This window comes from Camelina sativa, chromosome 2 (genome assembly GCF_030686135.1).
Source record: "Camelina sativa cultivar CO46 ecotype springtype chromosome 2, ASM3068613v1".
NCBI classification, from domain to species: domain Eukaryota; kingdom Viridiplantae; phylum Streptophyta; class Magnoliopsida; order Brassicales; family Brassicaceae; genus Camelina; species Camelina sativa.
The window spans coordinates 29,258,344-29,275,709 of record NC_141881.1 but is presented as its reverse complement, the minus strand read 5'-3'; the positions used below and the strand labels follow the sequence as shown (position 1 = coordinate 29,275,709).

Here is a 17,366-nt window from a genome sequence, read left to right as displayed (position 1 = left end):
CTCATAACTTCAGATTGAATCCCTTGGACAGAAATCCACCCCTAAGATTGTGTAACATTACGATGTATAAGCATGTTGATACGGTTAATCATTTGAAGATATCTATAAGACTCAGATTGATTTTTCCTTATCATCGAATTCTACAAAATTCTATGAAGGAAACAAAACGAGTAAGAAACCACTGGCTCTCTCACCATTATTATTATTATTCTTCTTCTGCATCATCTGATCTTTTCCTGCGCTGAGCTTCAGAAGGATCTCCTTTACATCCCAAAACAAGGCTACTCCTACTCACGAGGATATCTGCGGTAAACGAAGTATCACACTCTATTCCAAGAGCTGTAAGAATCTTAGTTTCCAAATCAAACCACATGAGATTCTTGGCGTTGTTAATCTCCAACAGAATCTTGCTCCTGTCCTTGGAATAGAGCAGAGGTCTCACAAAGTCAAAAGATTCTACACTCTCTGGTTTAGGCACCGTAAACATCTTACTCCAAGATTTTATATCTTCGTATTCCTTCAATATCCAAACATCTGCATAGCTAAACTCATTGTGACACATCAAACAAACGCAGCCATCTCTGATTCTGCTTTTCACAATTGTTTTATTACCTCCAATTCCAATTTAGTTTATTTTTTTTGACGTAATTTCCTCTCTTTTTTAAAAAAAAATTTTGTTTCCATCAATATCCTTTTTGTAAAAGGAAAAAAAAAAATGCTTATATATTATCAAAACACCAAGCGTTCGGTCTTTGCTTGTATTGCAAGTCCTGTTAAATATATTTTTCCCTTCTCTCGGTTTTGTTCTTGCGTCGTCTCTAGGGTTTTAATTGTTCTCCATTCGATATATAAGAAGTTTCTGCTCTGGCTTGAGATTTTGCAAAGTCTCTTCTTTCATGAACTTTGTTATATCCACCAAACTGATTCAATAACTCTGTTTCTGATTTGTTTTCGTAGAGAAAGTAAACAAACAATGAAATCTAACGAGGAAGAAGCCAAAGTAGCAATGGATACTGCTGAGAAGAAAGAGAGAGAGAGAGGTTGTGCTCCATCATATATTCTCAAGTGTCGACAGAAAACATAAGGGATGAAACAGAACTACATACTAAAAGTCAGTCAACAAAGGATTACGAGATGAAGATAAATTGAAGCAATAGTTAAGGAGACCAAGTACAAACAAAAAGGCTGTGACATGTTAAAGAGAAACAAGTACACAGAAGTGAAGAGATGGAGAGAGGACGTAAAATTATCGGATGTTAGAGACTAGATAGAGTTGTATCAATACTAAAACAGAATTAATGAACAATAAAAGTCAAGGAGGTAAATGGATAAAGCTAAAGGCTTAAGCAGTTTTTTCTCTCACTGCTAAACTTTGTTTCCTCCTAGTCTTCCTAAAACGTCAATCTGCTTCTACATGTTCTCTTTTTGCTAAATTTTCTACTCTATTTCTCTCTCTGTCATGTATTTTTTTTTTTTTCTTTTAGACCAACGAATATAGGGAAACACCAATGAAGCTTGCCACTATCTAGGGTACTTATGTTCCGATGCATAGAAACCGTTTAAGCAAAAGAAAGACTTACCATTATAAGCTTCATTAATCTCTTGAAATTTTTCTGTAGCTGCACTATCGCCTTTGTGCTTATCAGGATGCCACTTCTGTAGATGAAATCACACAAAAATAAAACATCCTCAGCAAAATTCATTCTTCTTCCAGATCAGAATTCAATCTAAAAGACAGACATCTAAACAACGGATATTTGAAAAGGGTTATATAAGTTAACAAACCAATGCAAGCTTCCGATAATTTAGTCTGATTAAGTCCTCAGTTGCGTCGTAATCAACTTCTAGAATCTTATAGTAATCCTACAAAACAAACAAACGAACGAAATGGGCATTCGTGAAAATGATAAGACAACATACAAACATAATCATTTTCCAGAAATTTGAAGAACAGAACTCAAACGTTCAGATTCCACTCAAACCCAAACCAGACATTATCTAATAATTTGGTTCCATGAAGAACTCATGCATTTTCCTAGGAATACAAAAAAATCAAACTTTGGATTCGAAAGTTCCAGTGGGTAATTGAGGACGCTAAGGTCGTCAGAGGCAAGATTAAATCTGATTATCATGTTAGAAGCGATCACTTCTTGCCTCCCAGGCAAAATCCAGTGAAGATAATTCTTAGCTAAAACACCAAATCCACGGCGAGGCAACAGACGATAATAGAAATTGAAGAAAAGAATCAGAACCTCAAAGGGAAGATGGAGACTCTTCCAAGAGTTCTTCTTCAAGCTGAAAACTTTGATCTCAAAAGGGTGACCAAAATAGTCTTCGCCGCTTTTTATATTAGACTGAAGAAACCTCACAACTTTGAAGTCGTCGCTCACAGAATCATAACCCAAACCGTAAAACACAAACTCACGAGTGATGTGACTTTCCGAGAAACCAATAGGCTCAACTGGTAACCGGTGAAGCTTCCTGGTAGATGGATTGAACAGATTACGCATCTCTTATTGCAGCTAAAATTCGTAGCTTGGCTACATCAAAATTTATCTACGTACGTGTGTGATTAACTTGTTTCCCATTAAACTCTTTCGAATTTCATAATGCATGCAAATTCGTCTTTAAACTCTTCTGAAATATGAGTTTCAAAAGAGTTTGTGGTTTCCATTTATTTTACAAACAACCGAGTGCCATTTCCTAAGCAGCAAGCCAAAAAAGTAGCACAACTACAAGTGAATGAGTGATGATGCTGCAAGCTCTCTACTCATGAAACAGAGAGGCTTTTCAAGAAACAGAGGAGATGCAATACTTTACTGATGAAGCCTCCGAGGCTTTTCAAGAACCCACATTAGGCTTTTGTTTTTACCATTATAGGATTTTTTTACTTTAAACGGGAGGCTTTGGTATAAATGGTTTCAAATTATTGGTTTGGCTTGTTCGGATCACAGATACATTAGTTGATGGACATACGCTTACTTACAAATCACCAGAAATGAAGAGGTTTCTTGAAGTGAGTTCTCAAATCCCCGAAGAGAATTTCATATTTTTCCCTAACAGTTTATTGTGTGGTGAAATGTTGGAGATGAGACTTTCAATACGTTTACTTATTTGGTTTGCCGTTAAGACTTGAGAGACGTTCAATTTCTTAGTTGTTTAAAAATATATACTATAATTATCTATTTAAGACCTTGTTTGTACTTTGTAGTAGTAGTAGTTCAGTACCTCCACTCTTTGATTTATGGATAGAAATATAAATCAGATGACGCCATTAACTCCTCTTCGTTTGATCTCACACACCTATATACACCCGCATTTGTTTTCACCATTATAGGATTTTTATTTTAAACGGGAGGCTTTATTGGTTTGGCTTGTTCGGATCACAGATACATTAGTTATATATGCACAATTCATAATCCTCCCACAAGCGCTATTAAGTAATACTAACCCATTCTGTACACTAATCTTGTTCCCACATTTCCACTGATGTTCTTCCAACAACCAATTTGTGTCAGGCATGAACTGAACCAGCACCAGAAGAAACCTGCACCGTCGCCGCGTATTCACGCGCCCACGAGTCATAGTGAAGAATCTCTTCAAGATAAGGTGATGTTACCAACTCGTTACGATGTTTATCGCATGTTAATTCCACAACCTTGAAGATATCCAAATAGCTTATCCTGTAAACAAAAGTCACAGAATATAAAAGTCATTCTTGATTCATTTCAAGAATTTCGTTTGAGATGCCGAAAGAGAAAACAAAAGTCTTACTTTTCATCAATGAACATTTCAACGGCTTTCTCATTGGCAGCACTGAGAACTCCAGTCATTGTGCCTCCAGCTCGTCCAGCAGCATAAGCAATATCCATGGATGGGTATTTCACATTGTCTGGTTTCTTGAAAGTCAACGAACCAAGTCTGCCAAAACCGATTCAGTTTCAGTTCAGTTTATCTAAACAAACTAAAACCAAACTGAACTAGATTAGGGAATTTTTCTTGGTGGTGATTAAAATCTCCAACTAAGCTTAGCTCCACAGTTCAGAGAGCATATATATATATATGTGTGGTTTGCTTACTTGCAATAGTCAAGTCTTGGATAAGAAGTTGGAACTCTATCGGGCCATGACAAGGTGTAGAGAATCGGTATACGCATATCAGGCCAACCCAATTGAGCAATTACAGATGAATCCTGTGGAACAAGACAAAACACATGCGAGACAGATTTTTACCGGAAAGACAAAAAAAATGCAGTTAATTTAGTTGTCAGGCAAGCAAGACCTCTGTTTCAATCATGGAGTGTATGATACTTTGAGGATGAATGACAATCTCTATATCGTCATACTCAGCTCCAAACAAATAATGTGCTTCAATGACCTCAAGACCCTGTTTCCAAGAAATCAAGAAATTTATCTACCTTGATCAAAAAGGTACTTTTAAAAATCAGAGAAAATGATCTTAACCTTGTTGAAAAGCGTAGCTGAGTCTATAGTGACTTTCTTTCCCATGGACGTCCAGATTGGATGATTCAACGATTCAGCTACTGTAACTTCCTTCAGCTTTTCAACAGGCCAATCCCTAATTTCAAAATCCAATTAACTTTTTCCATTAAGCAAATGAGAATTGAGAAAGAAAACAAAAAAAATCTATTGCAGAGAGAAGAATATTGAAACAAACCTAAAAGATCCACCAGATGCAGTCAAGATTATCTTGCGCAGACCGCCTTCAGGCAAACCTTGAATACACTAGAGACCATAAAAGAAGAGTTTTCACTCAAATTGCATCGTGACCAAAACTTAACTCAATATGAAAGTAGAGGTGCCTTAAAATTTTTATGTGAATTATGATACCTGAAATATAGCAGAATGTTCTGAATCTGCCGGAAGAATCTTAACATTATGTTTGTTGGCAAGCGGAAGCACGAATGGACCACCTGCGATTAATGTCTCCTTGTTTGCAAGAGCAATGTCCTTTCCTGCTTCGATTGCAGCAACCGTAGGCTGCAGTAAAAACAAACAATATGGTTTTATCATCTCTAACTTTCTTTTTTCATATTCTTTCAATCTAGTTTTAGTAACAAAGAACTAGAGAATATACCTTTAGTCCTGCACAACCTACTATTCCGGTAACAAGAGTTACAGCTTCAGGGTGTCGACCAACCTGTTGATGAACATAAGTAAGAACTCAATGATGATAAAAATTTGTGAAAAAATCTACACTACATTCAAAACAAACAAATGCACTAACCTCAATCACTCCTTGCTCCCCTGGAATAATCTCAGGTTTGTAGTCCAAATCCGCTAATGCTTCTTTAAGCTCACCGATCAATGACTCGTTTCTAAGAGCAACCAACGCAGGTTTAAATTTCCTTACCTGCCACCATTCAAAAGAGGGTAAAAGAAACATAATGTAGACTTTTTCTCGAGATCACTGAAGACAAATAAAACTAAGCAAGAACCTGCTATACTATTAGTTTACAGTATATTATTATCTACTATCATTGACTTGAGATATAATACAGATTACCAAGTGGTCTGAACGAGGAATTGGAGCTGTAAGTCACCACTTGAGTAAAAAATTTACCTGATCAGCAAGGAGAGTAAAATTGGAACCAGCAGCTAGAGCCACAACTCTAAATTTGTCAGGATTCTCAGCCACAATACCCAATGTCTGCAGAAATGGAAGTTCTTATCCCCATAAAAATGATGCAACAAATAACTCAGTAACATGCTGATCGCAAACTAAAAAAACAACAACACAATTTCTACTCAATAATTGGACAATCATGCCTTAATCAAACTTCAAGGAACTAAACTCATCTGGCAAAGAGTAAGAAGAAACCAAGAAACAGATTAAAAAAAAAAACCTGAGTGCCAATAGAACCAGTAGATCCAACGATGGAGATAGGTTTTGGTCCATCCCAAGATTGACGAGGTGTCTCAGGAGGAACAGCTCTCCCAGGCCAGGCTGGAGGAGGAGGAGAAGATTGCTGCTGCACTTTGACTGAACACTTGACTCCTTTTCCAAACCCTCTCCCTTGATTCCTCTTCCTCGAACTAAATCCACCTGTGAAACACTCCAAAGATGTAAAAATTTTAAACTCTCGAAGCTAAACTGGATACGGATCATTCAATACTCAGACGAGCCAAAGTAAAACTAATGAAAGTATGAAACTTTAATCGTAAACAGAGTTGACAAAAGTACCTGGGAGTTTAGGGGTTAGATTGAACCTGGAGGAGGTATCCAAGAAAGAAAGAGCAAAGGATTCAGAGGGAGGTATTGAGTTAAGAGTCATCATCATATCAGTCTCTATTAAAAAAAAATCGAATATTTTCTAGAGAACCGCGCGTACTCTCGATTATGAGAGAAAGAAAAAAAAAAGGAATCAGAGACTTTATAGTGAGCCGAGAGAGAGATGAATCACAGAAAAAGAAAAATAATATCTGAATATCACGTAATTTATATGGTACTAGACTTTCACATTATCTTTTAAAGATTTTGTGGAGCATATTAATTTTTTTTTGGCTAATAAATATTAATTTATGAAAGAGATTTTTTATGGTTTTCATAATTTTGAAAATTTTAATTTTAAGTGTGGTAATTGATAAAATGGCTATATTGACAATATATGAATATCTTATTATATGAAATTAAATATGTTTGACTAACATGTTACATGCTATGCTATAACAAAATTACAAACCCACATGTTAAATTTTAGTTTATGTTGATTCTTGACATGTAGTATAATTAATTTTGGATCTTGACATGTTTATAATTATATATGGTTGACTAAACATGTTACATGCTGTAAGAAAATTACAAATCCACATGTCAAATTTAGTTTAGTTCTTGACATGTATAAGCAATCATGTCAAACAGGTTCTTGAAGCAGCCGTCGTTCCATGTGGAAATGCTGAGTTAAGTTGCAAGGAGCTAGAGTTTCTCCTATGGAAAAGTGTCAAGTCATGAAAGGGAATGCAACTTTTTGTCTATGCCCTTGCCCAACCTCGAATGCGATTACACTTGCCCATACAACAGCATCTATAATATACACACTTTATTTGTAGTCATGATCACAATTAAGGCGGAATATGTAGAAATTTAGGTGCTCCTGTTGGGATAAAACATGAGCGAAAAGGTTCTAGTTCGTTGGACGTGCACATTGTCACATTATATTGAACTTAGTAAGAGTAACTAAACTAAATCAATCCACTCGTTTTTTATGTTGGACAATTTTAGTATTTCTTATAGACAATGGGCCCTTAAGGCCCAAAAAGATAGAGCACAAAAGAAAAAGATTAAAAAAAAAAATCAGACGACGCCATATTATCTCCTCTTCGTGTGACCACCACACAGATACACACGCAGTCACCAAAACACGAAAAAAGAAAAAACTCCTCTCTACGCCTCGATTTGAGCAAAACCTGATTTTACTCTCTCATCATCTTCATCGTTCTCCCCTATCAATACTCTCTTTTGCCGCTTGGATTGTTCCAAGGTTGGTGAGCTGCTATGGCAACTCATCAGCAACCACCAGCTCCTTCCGATTTTCCCGCTCCCGCCGATGATAAATCCCAGATTTCAGGTTCAATTTATTTCTTTAACCTTCTTTTTTTTTTTTCTGGGTTCAGGAACTATTACGATTGCATAGTTATGGGGTTTTATTGAACTATTAGTTATGAATGTTTAATTCCATCTATAATTGAGAATCATTTAGTGTAATACATCGTAGGATTTTTACTAATGTTCTTGTGCATAACTGTGTTGTTACAGAGGCTGCAAAGCCTGCTAATGAGGTTCAGCAAGCTACCATAGCTCAAGAAACATTTAAGCAGGATCCTCCAACATCTGTGTTTAAGAATTCAGAACCAATACGGGAGGATCAAATTCAGAACGCTATCAAGTTCCTTTCGCATCCGAGAGTTAGGGGATCTCCTGTTATTCATAGAAGATCTTTTCTTGAGAGGAAAGGTCTCACTAAAGAAGAGATTGACGAAGCATTTCGCCGTGTTCCTGTAAACACCTTCCTCCTTTCCTTTCTTCTTTGTTTTTGGAACTCTCATCCCTCTCCTTGTTTCAATAGCTTACATCTGTGTTTAATCTGTTTTCATAGGATCCACCACCAAGCTCGCAGACTACTGTTACAAGTCAAGGTAAACTAAGCGAGGACATGTATTTGTTTGGTTGTTCCTATGATGATTTACTATACTGGAAGCTAATTGTTATGTTTTCTTACAAGCAGATGGACAGCAAGCTGTGTCAACTGTTCAGCCACAAGCTATGCAGTCTGTGGTAGCTGCTCCTGCTCCACTCGTTGTGACTCCTCAGGCAGCTTTTCTCTCTCGGTTTCGCTGGTACCATGCTATTCTTGCTGTTGGTGTACTAGCAGCTTCTGGTGCCGGAACAGCTGTTTTTATTAAGGTATCGTCAACCTTACTTCATTTATATGCAGTGTGTTATGTTATGAATTTACTTAGTACATCGAGTAAATTGCTGATGGTTAGGCCATTAATGAAATGGAAGCAAACTATATAGGAATTCATTGTTTTTAGCTTAAGTAATGAATTGCATAACTCTCACACTCTCTGTTTCAACTAGAGCACCAGAATATAGTTGCCAAGAACTTTGATGAAAACAATCCCCGTAAGAGTTTGTTAGGGTGTCAGAAACTTGTTACTGTACCTTTTTTACTGATTGCTAGATGTGTTTTAACGCTAATGTGTTTTAACGCTATGCAACTTTATAGTATAAGTCTCCTTCTACACAATCAAATTCTTTATTAAGTGAGATTTGTTTGTTACAGAAATCTCTCATACCCAGATTTAAATCCTGGGTCCAAAGAATTATGTTGGAAGAAGAAGCTGACCCTCTGAAGAAAGCTGATGCTAAACCTAGCTTAGCTGAAGAAGCAGTAGCTGCAGCCAAAGCTGCTTCTGCCGCTGCTTCTGATGTAGCCAGGGTTAGTCAGGAAATGATGATCACAAAGAATGAAGGTAGATGTGTTTCTGCAGTTTATAATGTAGACAGAGTTTCTCTCTTTTTAACGTGACCATTTCTGGACTTTTATTGCATGTTCCTTCTTTTCCTCTAAATTCAAATCTGTACATGGCTTCTTCTCAGAGAGGAAATATTTTGAGGACTTAACGCACCTGTTAGGTGTCCAAGTACAAGAAATGAAGTCATTGAGCAATAATATCCGTAAGCTCGAAGGTAAGTATTAAGTCTCAGTATTCATACAAATTTAAGTTTGAACAACTCTTATCAAGATTCATTGAGGGTCTAGTTAGCTAATGTTTTGGTTGATCTTAAGAGTCATTGTGAAAGCTTTTTGATCTGAAGAGTGTTATCCTATTTGTGTATTTTACTTTCAGGACAATCCAGCAACATTTCAAAGATTTATTCAGCTGATCAAGAGGTTTATAATGGTTCAGTCACTGCAGCAAGGGTGAGTTTTAAGATTTTGGTTTCATAAAACTTTGATTCATAGATTAAGGGATTACAAACACAAAGAAAACCTCAAAACCACCCCACAGAGAACAGATTTACTTCCTCCCTGATTGCTGATAGACCTAAATAGTCTGATGTAAACCCCATGGCATAACCGCATCAACTTGAACTTGATAATTAACTAATAGAATTACGTATCATAATGCTTTTTGTAATATTAGGAACGTTGATATGTGATGCAGAAACCCTATACATATGGCAGCAATGTTGATTATGACACACGTTCAGGTTCTCTCTCTCTTACTCTTTTTGGTTAATCTGCATTACGGTTTATTGTTTTTGGTTAGATTATTCTTTCTAACTAATGGATAATACAACACGATCTGCATCTCCTCCTGCGCCTTCAGCTGATTCTTCTGGACCCCCTCATCCAAAGTCAAACATGGATGTAATTTTCTGAAACCTCCTAAGTTCGCTGTAGAATTATGGATTTTCAATGAATCTTGTCCCTTAAATTCCTAATGATCCTTGTTAACATTTAGTTGAATATTGCTGATGCTGCAGATAATGTCTATGATCCAGAGAGGAGAGAAGCCTTCGAACATTCGGGTAAGCTGACACTTACAATCCCTTCTGGCACCTTTTTTGGACTAACCATAATTATTTGTTGTCACAAACGTATTCCACTTTAAAATCTACAGGAGATTAATGACATGCCGCCCAATCCGAACAAACCACAATCAAATCCACGCATAGCTCCCAAATCTAAGGTACAAACTGAAAATGTCCCTGAATGTTAATTTAAAGCTAGATTCTTTGTAATGAATCTTGGTCAAATGTGTGGAACTGAACTTTTATTATCTAAGATCTCTTAAACTCGTGTTCTCTCTTGTTACCAGCCGTGGGACAATGGTCAAGCACAGCAAGACGAGAGTTCAAATGGTCAATGGTGGCAACAGAAAAACCCTAGATCCACGGATTTTGGCTACGAGACAACAACAGCGGCACGTTTCACCACTAACCAGAATGAAACAAGTACAATGGAACCAGCAGCTTTCCAGAGGCAACGGTCATGGGTACCTCCACAACCACCTCCAGTTGTCATGCCAGAAGCAGCTGAGGCCATTCGCCGTCCTAAGCCTCTAGCTAAGATAGACCAAGAAGCAGCTGCTAGTGATGACCAGACAGGTGTGAGCGATGAGTTACAGAAGATCACTAAGTTCTCTGAATCTGGTTGTGATGGATCAGAAAGTATCCAGATCACAGAGATACAAGAAGAACCAGAACAGCAACATATCAGCCCAGAAGGAAACTAATACCAATAATTATTAGGGTCTCTTAATTTGTACCTGAGGTTTGCCTCAGTTCTATGAGGTTTGCTTGGAAGAAAACATAATCACTGAAACATAATTATTAGTGTGAGAGAGAAAGTGAAGGGAAGAGGAGGAAAAAGAAACTTTAATTTCTTTTGTTTTTCCCGGCAATAGAAGAGAGAAGAGAAGAGAGACTCACTTTTTAGATTTCTTCGTGGAGAATTAAAACCCGAGAATAATCCAGTGTGACGCATGTCTATTTGTACCTGCACCTAGATATTTTGTAACCATTGATGTTACGACACGTCAGCTTATAACGCATATTGAATGATCCAGTGTGACGCATGTTCTTGTGCACCTAGGTGTTATCAACCAATGATTTTGTACCGCGTTAGTTTATGACGTAATCATAAGATGTTTTATTGATTTTTGTGTGTTTGTTTGATTTTTATTTGCTCTTTTCAGTTTTCACCATCCATAGGATACATATTTTTGAGGAATGATTCCATTTTTTTTATTTTTTGGCATAATTTACAAATCAAAAAGATAAGCCAATAATAATACTCTGAATAAAAATGAGTACAAAAGTTAAAGGTAGTCTAAGAAAAACACATAAAGAATATCACTATCAAATATGTATTTTGATTTCAATCGTGTCAAATCTTTTATAGTTTTTTGAGCATTCCCCTTTTGAATCAAATGTCTTCTATCTTTAGATTAATAATAGTTAAATTAAAGTTAAAAAAAAAATATCAAAAGCAATTTTTTGCCTTTTGTTCTTTGTTTAAAGCACAAAGCAACCACCCACTCCTATTTATTTTGCCTTTTCTTTGTTTTTAAAATGTCTTTACCAAATGATTCTTTCAAAATCCATCGTCACAACACTTTTTTTTTTTTTTTTTTTTTTCCCTTATATTACTTACTTTTCCTTTCGATTTACAACTTTGTGAGTTTGAGGGAAGATAAGATTTTTAGAAGAGAGAAATTGTGGTTGTTTGCGCGCGTCTTGGACTTGTTGATGTAAACTCTAAGCTTGAGAACCACTTGAACACTTAAGATAAGAAATCTATAGTAAACTACGCTTGTTAAGTTACTTGAAATTTTTTTGTTTCTTAGTAATTGTTTTGTTCGAAAAAGTGTATGTAATTGTTTATTTCACTAAAATCTCAATATTCCACTGCATATATCTTTGCCGCAATGTATGTTTAACTGTTCAAGTGTATATTGACTTGTAGAACCAATAGAACCAAACTTACATTAGTCACAGTTTGGTGGGTTTGTGCATTTATATACAGCAGAAGCAGGTTGCTTGTACACAGGAACGCTGTTTGCATCTAACAATCTTACTTCTCCTGGTCCAAAATACAACTCCGAGTGCCTTCGAAGGTCGAGACCTTGAATACCAGCTTGTAAGACAGATAAGTTGTCTGAATCAGGCGAAACAATGACGACCGTGTCCTCTGAGTATTGAGTCTCGAGAATAGACATGAGCTGCGTCACACGAACGAATACATCTGAAACACTCTCGTTAGGCGTACCATCGCTTATAGGAGGAGGTTTTGTCTTCATCGATATCGAGTCCAATGCATACACCTGCAGCAGAGAAGGTGAAACCTTAATATTCTTCAACCCTAGCTAGCTTTTGTTTCTTATAGTCTCATTTACATGTTTAAAATGTGATGAAATTGTTGAATCTTACTTCTGAAATGGAATCTAGCTTCTTGCCTTCGTAAGCTCCTAAACCACGAGCATCTAGGAAGCTATATTCGGGAACTATATAGCTGCAAAAACCAAAGAAACAAAAAAACACACTTTTTAATATTACCTCACTTGAAAAAGAGTAACATCTAATGGAACTATATAGTACCTGCGACTAATCCCATTGATGGAGGCAATGATTTCAGCAGCCTGATAAGCTCTCTGTGTAATGGAAGGCCAAAGCCAACAGTTTCGATCACAAGCTCCCATTGCCTTTAACTGTAACGCAGCTCTCACAGTCTGCTTCTTACCTTTATCTGATAATCCACTATCAACCGATGTTTTGGCCACCGGGTTTGTGTTGATGATCCCTAAGCTTTCGTAATCAGATTCCCCAGCCCTCACAAGGTAATAACTTGATTCAAGAAAAAAACACACACATGGTTTCTTAGCTCACAAGGATTAGATAGATATGATTCAAATCAGAGTCAGTTGATCTTCTCAAGAAACAGAATCAGGAGCCTGGATCAACTCTTCACTATTCAATGTGAAAACAAATTTGGAATCTGACCAAAACACAACACCTTCACAATAGCCTTCAAAGCTAATTACACTTCCAAAACTTCAAATCTATCAAACTCTAACTTAGTGCTAAGCAAAATAGCGAAGATACAAAATACACATTGTTGTATATACATAGAAACTCAAAAATTAGGGTTTTCGAAAAAAGTGAATTACCGATTAGAGAGACGGAGAGGCGGCATTTGAAAGAGGCCGCGTGCGTTGGCTGGTGCGACGGTGAGTGATGATGGTGTGGCGATACATACGGAGAGAGTCTTGAACAGGTCTCGGCGGGTAATAATCTGCGGCGACGGCGAGGATAGAGGAATTTGGTACGTTTCTGACGACGGAGGTGGATGTGCGGCGGTGATGACCGCCGGCGATGATGATAACATAATTTAATCGTCATCTCAAACGGTATCTCTGGTCCTCCGTGTTTTAAGGGATACAAAACAAAGCCACAATTGTGAACCGCACATTCCGGTTTTGATAATTGGTTCGTTTCTGAATTTGAATCGAGTAAACCGGTAACTAACCACATTGGAATAGTCTTGGATAGAAATGACAATTTTACCCCTGATATCAGGTTTATTCATATCAGGTTCAGTTTTACTAAACAAACACCTATAACAAGAGAAGAGAGAAGCTCTGTTTATTACTCTGTTCTTATTAACATCAAATCGTCTTACAGTTTCGAGAAACAATGTTATAAAGTAAATTCTATTAAACTTTAATTAAAGCTAAAACTGTAACAAATTACATATACAGTCATTTCAATTAAAAAGTTACAATCATGTTGTTCAGTTTTGATTCTATCTTTTAAACCTATCGATGAAGCACCAGTCGACACAATGAAATAGTTGATGCAATTGTTAAGCCTGGCTAAGTTCGATTTCATCGTTTGAATGGCGCTTATCGTGATCATCTTCATCGTTCCAGTTAGTTGTTTTATAGTAAATTGCGTATAATATAAGTTGGATTATTCCTGATAGTGCTCCAAGACTATTTGGAACCTGTTTTCATGGTAGATAATTAGCTCTATATATATATATTTATATATATTGATTAGAAAATATTATGACGGTTGAAATGAAGTTTTGTACCAAGATATAGGGATCGAATTTAAGACATGCATAAATGAGCCAAACGACACCGTTCATGAAGTTGGCTAATGAAAGGAAGAAGGGCATGTACTTCACGCTCTTTGTCTTTATCACAAGTTTCTGCTCCACATTATTAATTTAAATGTAAGTTATTCACGAGAGACAAAGAGAACATATAAAAGTAGTCTAGCTAGAAAGTACAGCATACCATGACGGTGAGAGGAGCAGCATACATGACGACGTTGAAAACAATACACAAGATCCCAATTAGCATAGATCTCTGTTTTGTTGTATGCAAAAAATACAATGTGCAGAAGATCACCACCGTCATGAATATCACCTCGATCACCATAGCTATTGTGATCCTTCTCTGTTACATATATATATTCACAACCTTCCACATATCAAAAACTATCCCGATCAAAGTATAATTATAGAATAATAGAAGAACCTAGCTGTATAGTTTTATCATGCGTGTGACATAAATAATTAGGGAGTTAAAAAAGGCTTACGCGGATAGGCGAGGTAGCGAAGATGAAGAAGATGGTGACGTAAACGAGTTCCATGAAAAGACCAGTTCCATTAATGGTGATGACGAGGAGACTGTCGGGTTGGACGAAAGGAAGTCCGTAAAATGTCCACATCATGCAGTTTAAAACCGTAGCTACGTATGGATCTGGTTTAAACTCCGACACCGATTTCATCTTCCATATCTTCACAATCGTTGGTCTGCATATATAATTTCACATATTATTCATTGCATGCATTAGCTTAACATCATAGTTCATGCAACAACAAAAATATTATATATATATATATGTATTGATCATGTGCTTACATTGGAGCGCAGAACAAGCCGAAAGAGATCACATTTCCTATAAACATATGACAGAAAAAAATCAAGAAATTAGCAAGTTTTAATTTGTTTTGTTGATTGAATTAAAATTGTGCATGTGTTTGATTGAATTTTGTGAAGGACTTACCGATGACTCCGACGACCGTCCGGGCTGTATGGGCGTCCGTCATTTTTTTTTTCTTTTGTTACTACGAAAGAAGATTTCTTTTATCTTCTACAAAAATATAATATATTTGTGAAAAATAAAAGGAGAAGAAAAACACAAAATATTGAGATGATTTGGATTCTTCTTTTCGATCGATGATGCTTGTTTATGTATATATTTTTCTTTACTGCCTTTAGTTTTTTAGTTTCTGATTTGTGATGAGTTTGTTTTGTTTTTCTTTGATGAAATAGCTTCTTTAGTTTATTTTTTTTGTGTGGATTTCTGGATTCTGTTTTTGTTTTTGTTTTTTGTTTTTTTGGTATATGGATTTTCTTTTTTGGTATTTGTTTTATGAAGAAGAAAAAATGAACAAAAAGGATTTTAATAGCGAGTCTGTGAAACAGCAGAATCTGAGTAGAGAGTAACAAACGCAAGACACGTGGTTTCAAATTTGAACAATGAAGCCGTTGACTCCGCTCGTACCCCATGCATGAGAAACACCCGGCTCTTCACTCACAATTAATACCTCTCTCTTTTATTTTCTCAAACATTAACATACATTTACTAAATTACTATCTTTATTATTTCATCAAACTTATGAAACATTCGATCTACATCATAATGAAATCAGGTGCGTACTTCTTTCATTCTATAACACGACGGCCTCATGAATAATAGAGCTGCAAAGCAAAACTGCATACGAATTGAATGAGTCAAGCCGAAGAGAAACATGGAACACACAAGCCTCAAATTTTCAATGTGAGGCGCATCTATAGTCTATAGATTTGCTGACTCGAAAATTCTAAAATCATCTCTCATATATAGGCCATGAATGGCTGCTAGTTTTTAACTAGTTTTTAGATTTTAGTTTTTAGTTTTTGGATTTTGGCTTTTGATTTTGGTGTAGATTTTAGTTTTTGCAAAATTTTGAATGGGAACTTAATTAGTTTTTGGTTTTTATGTATAATAATTATTTTTAAGTAATAAAATAATGATTATAAATTTTTATTAAAAGATAAAAAAGGAAAATGATGCAGGAAAAAATATTAACCAAAATCATCTTATAAATATGTTTTATAAAAAAATATTTATTTGCACCAGCCTAAGGAACTGCATGACACTTTTTTTTTATGATTCTCAATCCTGCATGTATAAGGGAGGTTTCCCTTTCATTTGCGAAAATTTGTCTTAAAGATTATAATACTGATGTTTTAATCATAATTATGCTAACATATAAAGAGTGGCCTGTAAAGGGACTTCACTCGGCGGCGGTACTGAGTCTCGAGAATAGACACGAGCTGCGACACACGCTCGACACACACGGTCATGGGTACCTCCACAACCACCTCCAGTTGTCATGCCAGAAGCAGCTGAGGCCATTCGCCGTCCTAAGCCTCTAGCTAAGATAGACCAAGAAGCAGCTGCTAGTGATGACCAGACAGGTGTGAGCGATGAGTTACAGAAGATCACTAAGTTCTCTGAATCTGGTTGTGATGGATCAGAAAGTATCCAGATCACAGAGATACAAGAAGAACCAGAACAGCAACATATCAGCCCAGAAGGAAACTAATACCAATAATTATTAGGGTCTCTTAATTTGTACCTGAGGTTTGCCTCAGTTCTATGAGGTTTGCTTGGAAGAAAACATAATCACTGAAACATAATTATTAGTGTGAGAGAGAAAGTGAAGGGAAGAGGAGGAAAAAGAAACTTTAATTTCTTTTGTTTTTCCCGGCAATAGAAGAGAGAAGAGAAGAGAGACTCACTTTTTAGATTTCTTCGTGGAGAATTAAAACCCGAGAATGATCCTGTGTGACGCATGTCTATTTGTACCTGCACCTACACATTGTTTAACCATTGATATGTCGACACGTCAGCTTATAACGCAAATTAAATGATCCAGTACGACACATGTTCTTGTGCACCTAGGAGTTACCAACCAATGATGCTGTACGGGCGGATATGATTATAAAGAATTAAGTTCCCAATAAATCGAATGAAGTTGCTGGATCAGATGGTTAAATTTTTGATGAACCCGAGTTCGAATCTAGAGTCTTACATTTTTTTTTAAAACGAAATTACAGCATCAAAACGACGTCGTTTTAATTTACGATGCCACTTCATCTAATACGTGTCATCTGAGTCAGCTTTTGACTACTATTTGTTGATTTTGACTTTGAAATCGGCACTTTTTATAATTGGGTATGAAATTTGAATTTATTTGAGTATAAGTAGAAATT

The 17,366-nt window shown here is 36.3% G+C and overlaps 4 protein-coding genes and 1 pseudogene across 18 annotated transcripts; 1 reads left to right on the top strand and 4 right to left on the bottom strand.

Annotated features, from left to right (window-relative positions):
- Nucleotide 1: 1 nt before the first annotated feature.
- LOC104757031 (F-box protein At4g22390-like) lies at nt 2-2,510 on the bottom strand (annotated as a pseudogene).
- Nucleotides 2,511-3,339: 829 nt separating this feature from the next.
- Nucleotides 3,340-6,443, bottom strand: LOC104740299 (1-deoxy-D-xylulose 5-phosphate reductoisomerase, chloroplastic). 2 transcript variants are annotated; one of them, XM_010460851.3, is made up of 12 exons: nt 6,205-6,443; nt 5,867-6,066; nt 5,584-5,670; nt 5,248-5,373; nt 5,098-5,160; nt 4,851-5,000; nt 4,678-4,745; nt 4,464-4,578; nt 4,282-4,386; nt 4,080-4,192; nt 3,775-3,921; nt 3,340-3,683 (listed from the first exon to the last, which is right to left on the bottom strand). In XM_010460851.3, the coding sequence occupies exons 1-12, from the start codon at nt 6,299-6,301 to the stop codon at nt 3,515-3,517; spliced, it is 1,440 nt and encodes a 479-aa protein (XP_010459153.2). In that variant the 5' UTR covers nt 6,302-6,443; the 3' UTR covers nt 3,340-3,514. The 2 variants fall into 2 exon arrangements, with proteins under 2 accessions (XP_010459153.2, XP_087329745.1); XM_087473619.1 differs by lacking the exon at nt 5,584-5,670 and having other exon boundaries at nt 5,248-5,446; nt 6,205-6,424.
- An 839-nt stretch (nt 6,444-7,282) lies between these two features.
- Nucleotides 7,283-17,016, top strand: LOC147949320 (peroxisomal membrane protein PEX14-like). 14 transcript variants are annotated; one of them, XR_015571674.1, is made up of 13 exons: nt 7,315-7,588; nt 7,788-8,018; nt 8,117-8,156; nt 8,246-8,424; nt 8,807-8,996; nt 9,124-9,213; nt 9,375-9,448; nt 9,672-9,738; nt 9,858-9,898; nt 10,015-10,059; nt 10,152-10,220; nt 10,350-10,638; nt 16,569-17,016. XR_015571674.1 is itself a non-coding variant. In XM_087473593.1 (13 exons), the coding sequence occupies exons 1-13, from the start codon at nt 7,568-7,570 to the stop codon at nt 16,694-16,696; spliced, it is 1,443 nt and encodes a 480-aa protein (XP_087329719.1). In that variant the 5' UTR covers nt 7,315-7,567; the 3' UTR covers nt 16,697-17,016. The 14 variants fall into 14 exon arrangements, 4 of the variants coding, with proteins under 4 accessions (XP_087329711.1, XP_087329719.1, XP_087329714.1 ...); XM_087473593.1 differs by having other exon boundaries at nt 9,693-9,738; XR_015571669.1 differs by having other exon boundaries at nt 7,317-7,588; nt 7,777-8,018.
- Nucleotides 11,966-13,504, bottom strand: LOC104740459 (uncharacterized). The gene is made up of 4 exons (XM_010461073.3): nt 13,200-13,504; nt 12,631-12,876; nt 12,463-12,544; nt 11,966-12,356 (listed from the first exon to the last, which is right to left on the bottom strand). Exons 1-4 carry the CDS (start codon nt 13,415-13,417, stop codon nt 12,021-12,023), a joined length of 882 nt encoding a protein of 293 aa, XP_010459375.1. The 5' UTR covers nt 13,418-13,504; the 3' UTR covers nt 11,966-12,020.
- LOC147949321 (bidirectional sugar transporter SWEET5-like) lies at nt 13,661-15,479 on the bottom strand. Its single transcript, XM_087473625.1, has 6 exons — nt 15,109-15,479; nt 14,964-15,000; nt 14,638-14,854; nt 14,334-14,495; nt 14,126-14,245; nt 13,661-14,035 (listed from the first exon to the last, which is right to left on the bottom strand). Exons 1-6 carry the CDS (start codon nt 15,149-15,151, stop codon nt 13,895-13,897), a joined length of 720 nt encoding a protein of 239 aa, XP_087329751.1. The 5' UTR covers nt 15,152-15,479; the 3' UTR covers nt 13,661-13,894.
- Nucleotides 17,017-17,366: the final 350 nt, after the last annotated feature.

Excerpts from the sequence above, each read along its gene's own strand:
- LOC104740459 (XM_010461073.3), bottom strand. The coding sequence starts at position 13,417 with ATGTTATCATCATCGCCGGCGGTCATCACCGCCGCACATCCACCTCCG. Across the intron at positions 12,545-12,630 it reads ATCAATGGGATTAGTCGCAG|CTATATAGTTCCCGAATATA; the intron begins GTACTATATAGT and ends TGGTTTTTGCAG. Across the intron at positions 12,357-12,462 it reads AGCTAGATTCCATTTCAGAA|GTGTATGCATTGGACTCGAT; the intron begins GTAAGATTCAAC and ends TCTCTGCTGCAG.
- LOC147949321 (XM_087473625.1), bottom strand. The coding sequence starts at position 15,151 with ATGACGGACGCCCATACAGCCCGGACGGTCGTCGGAGTCATCG. Across the intron at positions 14,246-14,333 it reads CTGCTCCTCTCACCGTCATG|AAACTTGTGATAAAGACAAA; the intron begins GTATGCTGTACT and ends AATGTGGAGCAG. Across the intron at positions 14,036-14,125 it reads AATTCGATCCCTATATCTTG|GTTCCAAATAGTCTTGGAGC; the intron begins GTACAAAACTTC and ends CCATGAAAACAG.
- LOC104740299 (XM_010460851.3), bottom strand. The coding sequence starts at position 6,301 with ATGATGATGACTCTTAACTCAATACCTCCCTCTGAATCCTTTGCTCTT. Across the intron at positions 4,746-4,850 it reads AACATTCTGCTATATTTCAG|TGTATTCAAGGTTTGCCTGA; the intron begins GTATCATAATTC and ends TATGGTCTCTAG. Across the intron at positions 4,387-4,463 it reads CAGCTACGCTTTTCAACAAG|GGTCTTGAGGTCATTGAAGC; the intron begins GTTAAGATCATT and ends TCTTGGAAACAG.
- LOC147949320 (XM_087473610.1), top strand. The coding sequence starts at position 7,516 with ATGGCAACTCATCAGCAACCACCAGCTCCTTCCGATTTTCCCGCTCCC. Across the intron at positions 9,449-9,692 it reads GTTCAGTCACTGCAGCAAGG|AAACCCTATACATATGGCAG; the intron begins GTGAGTTTTAAG and ends TATGTGATGCAG. Across the intron at positions 10,060-10,151 it reads AGAAGCCTTCGAACATTCGG|GAGATTAATGACATGCCGCC; the intron begins GTAAGCTGACAC and ends TAAAATCTACAG.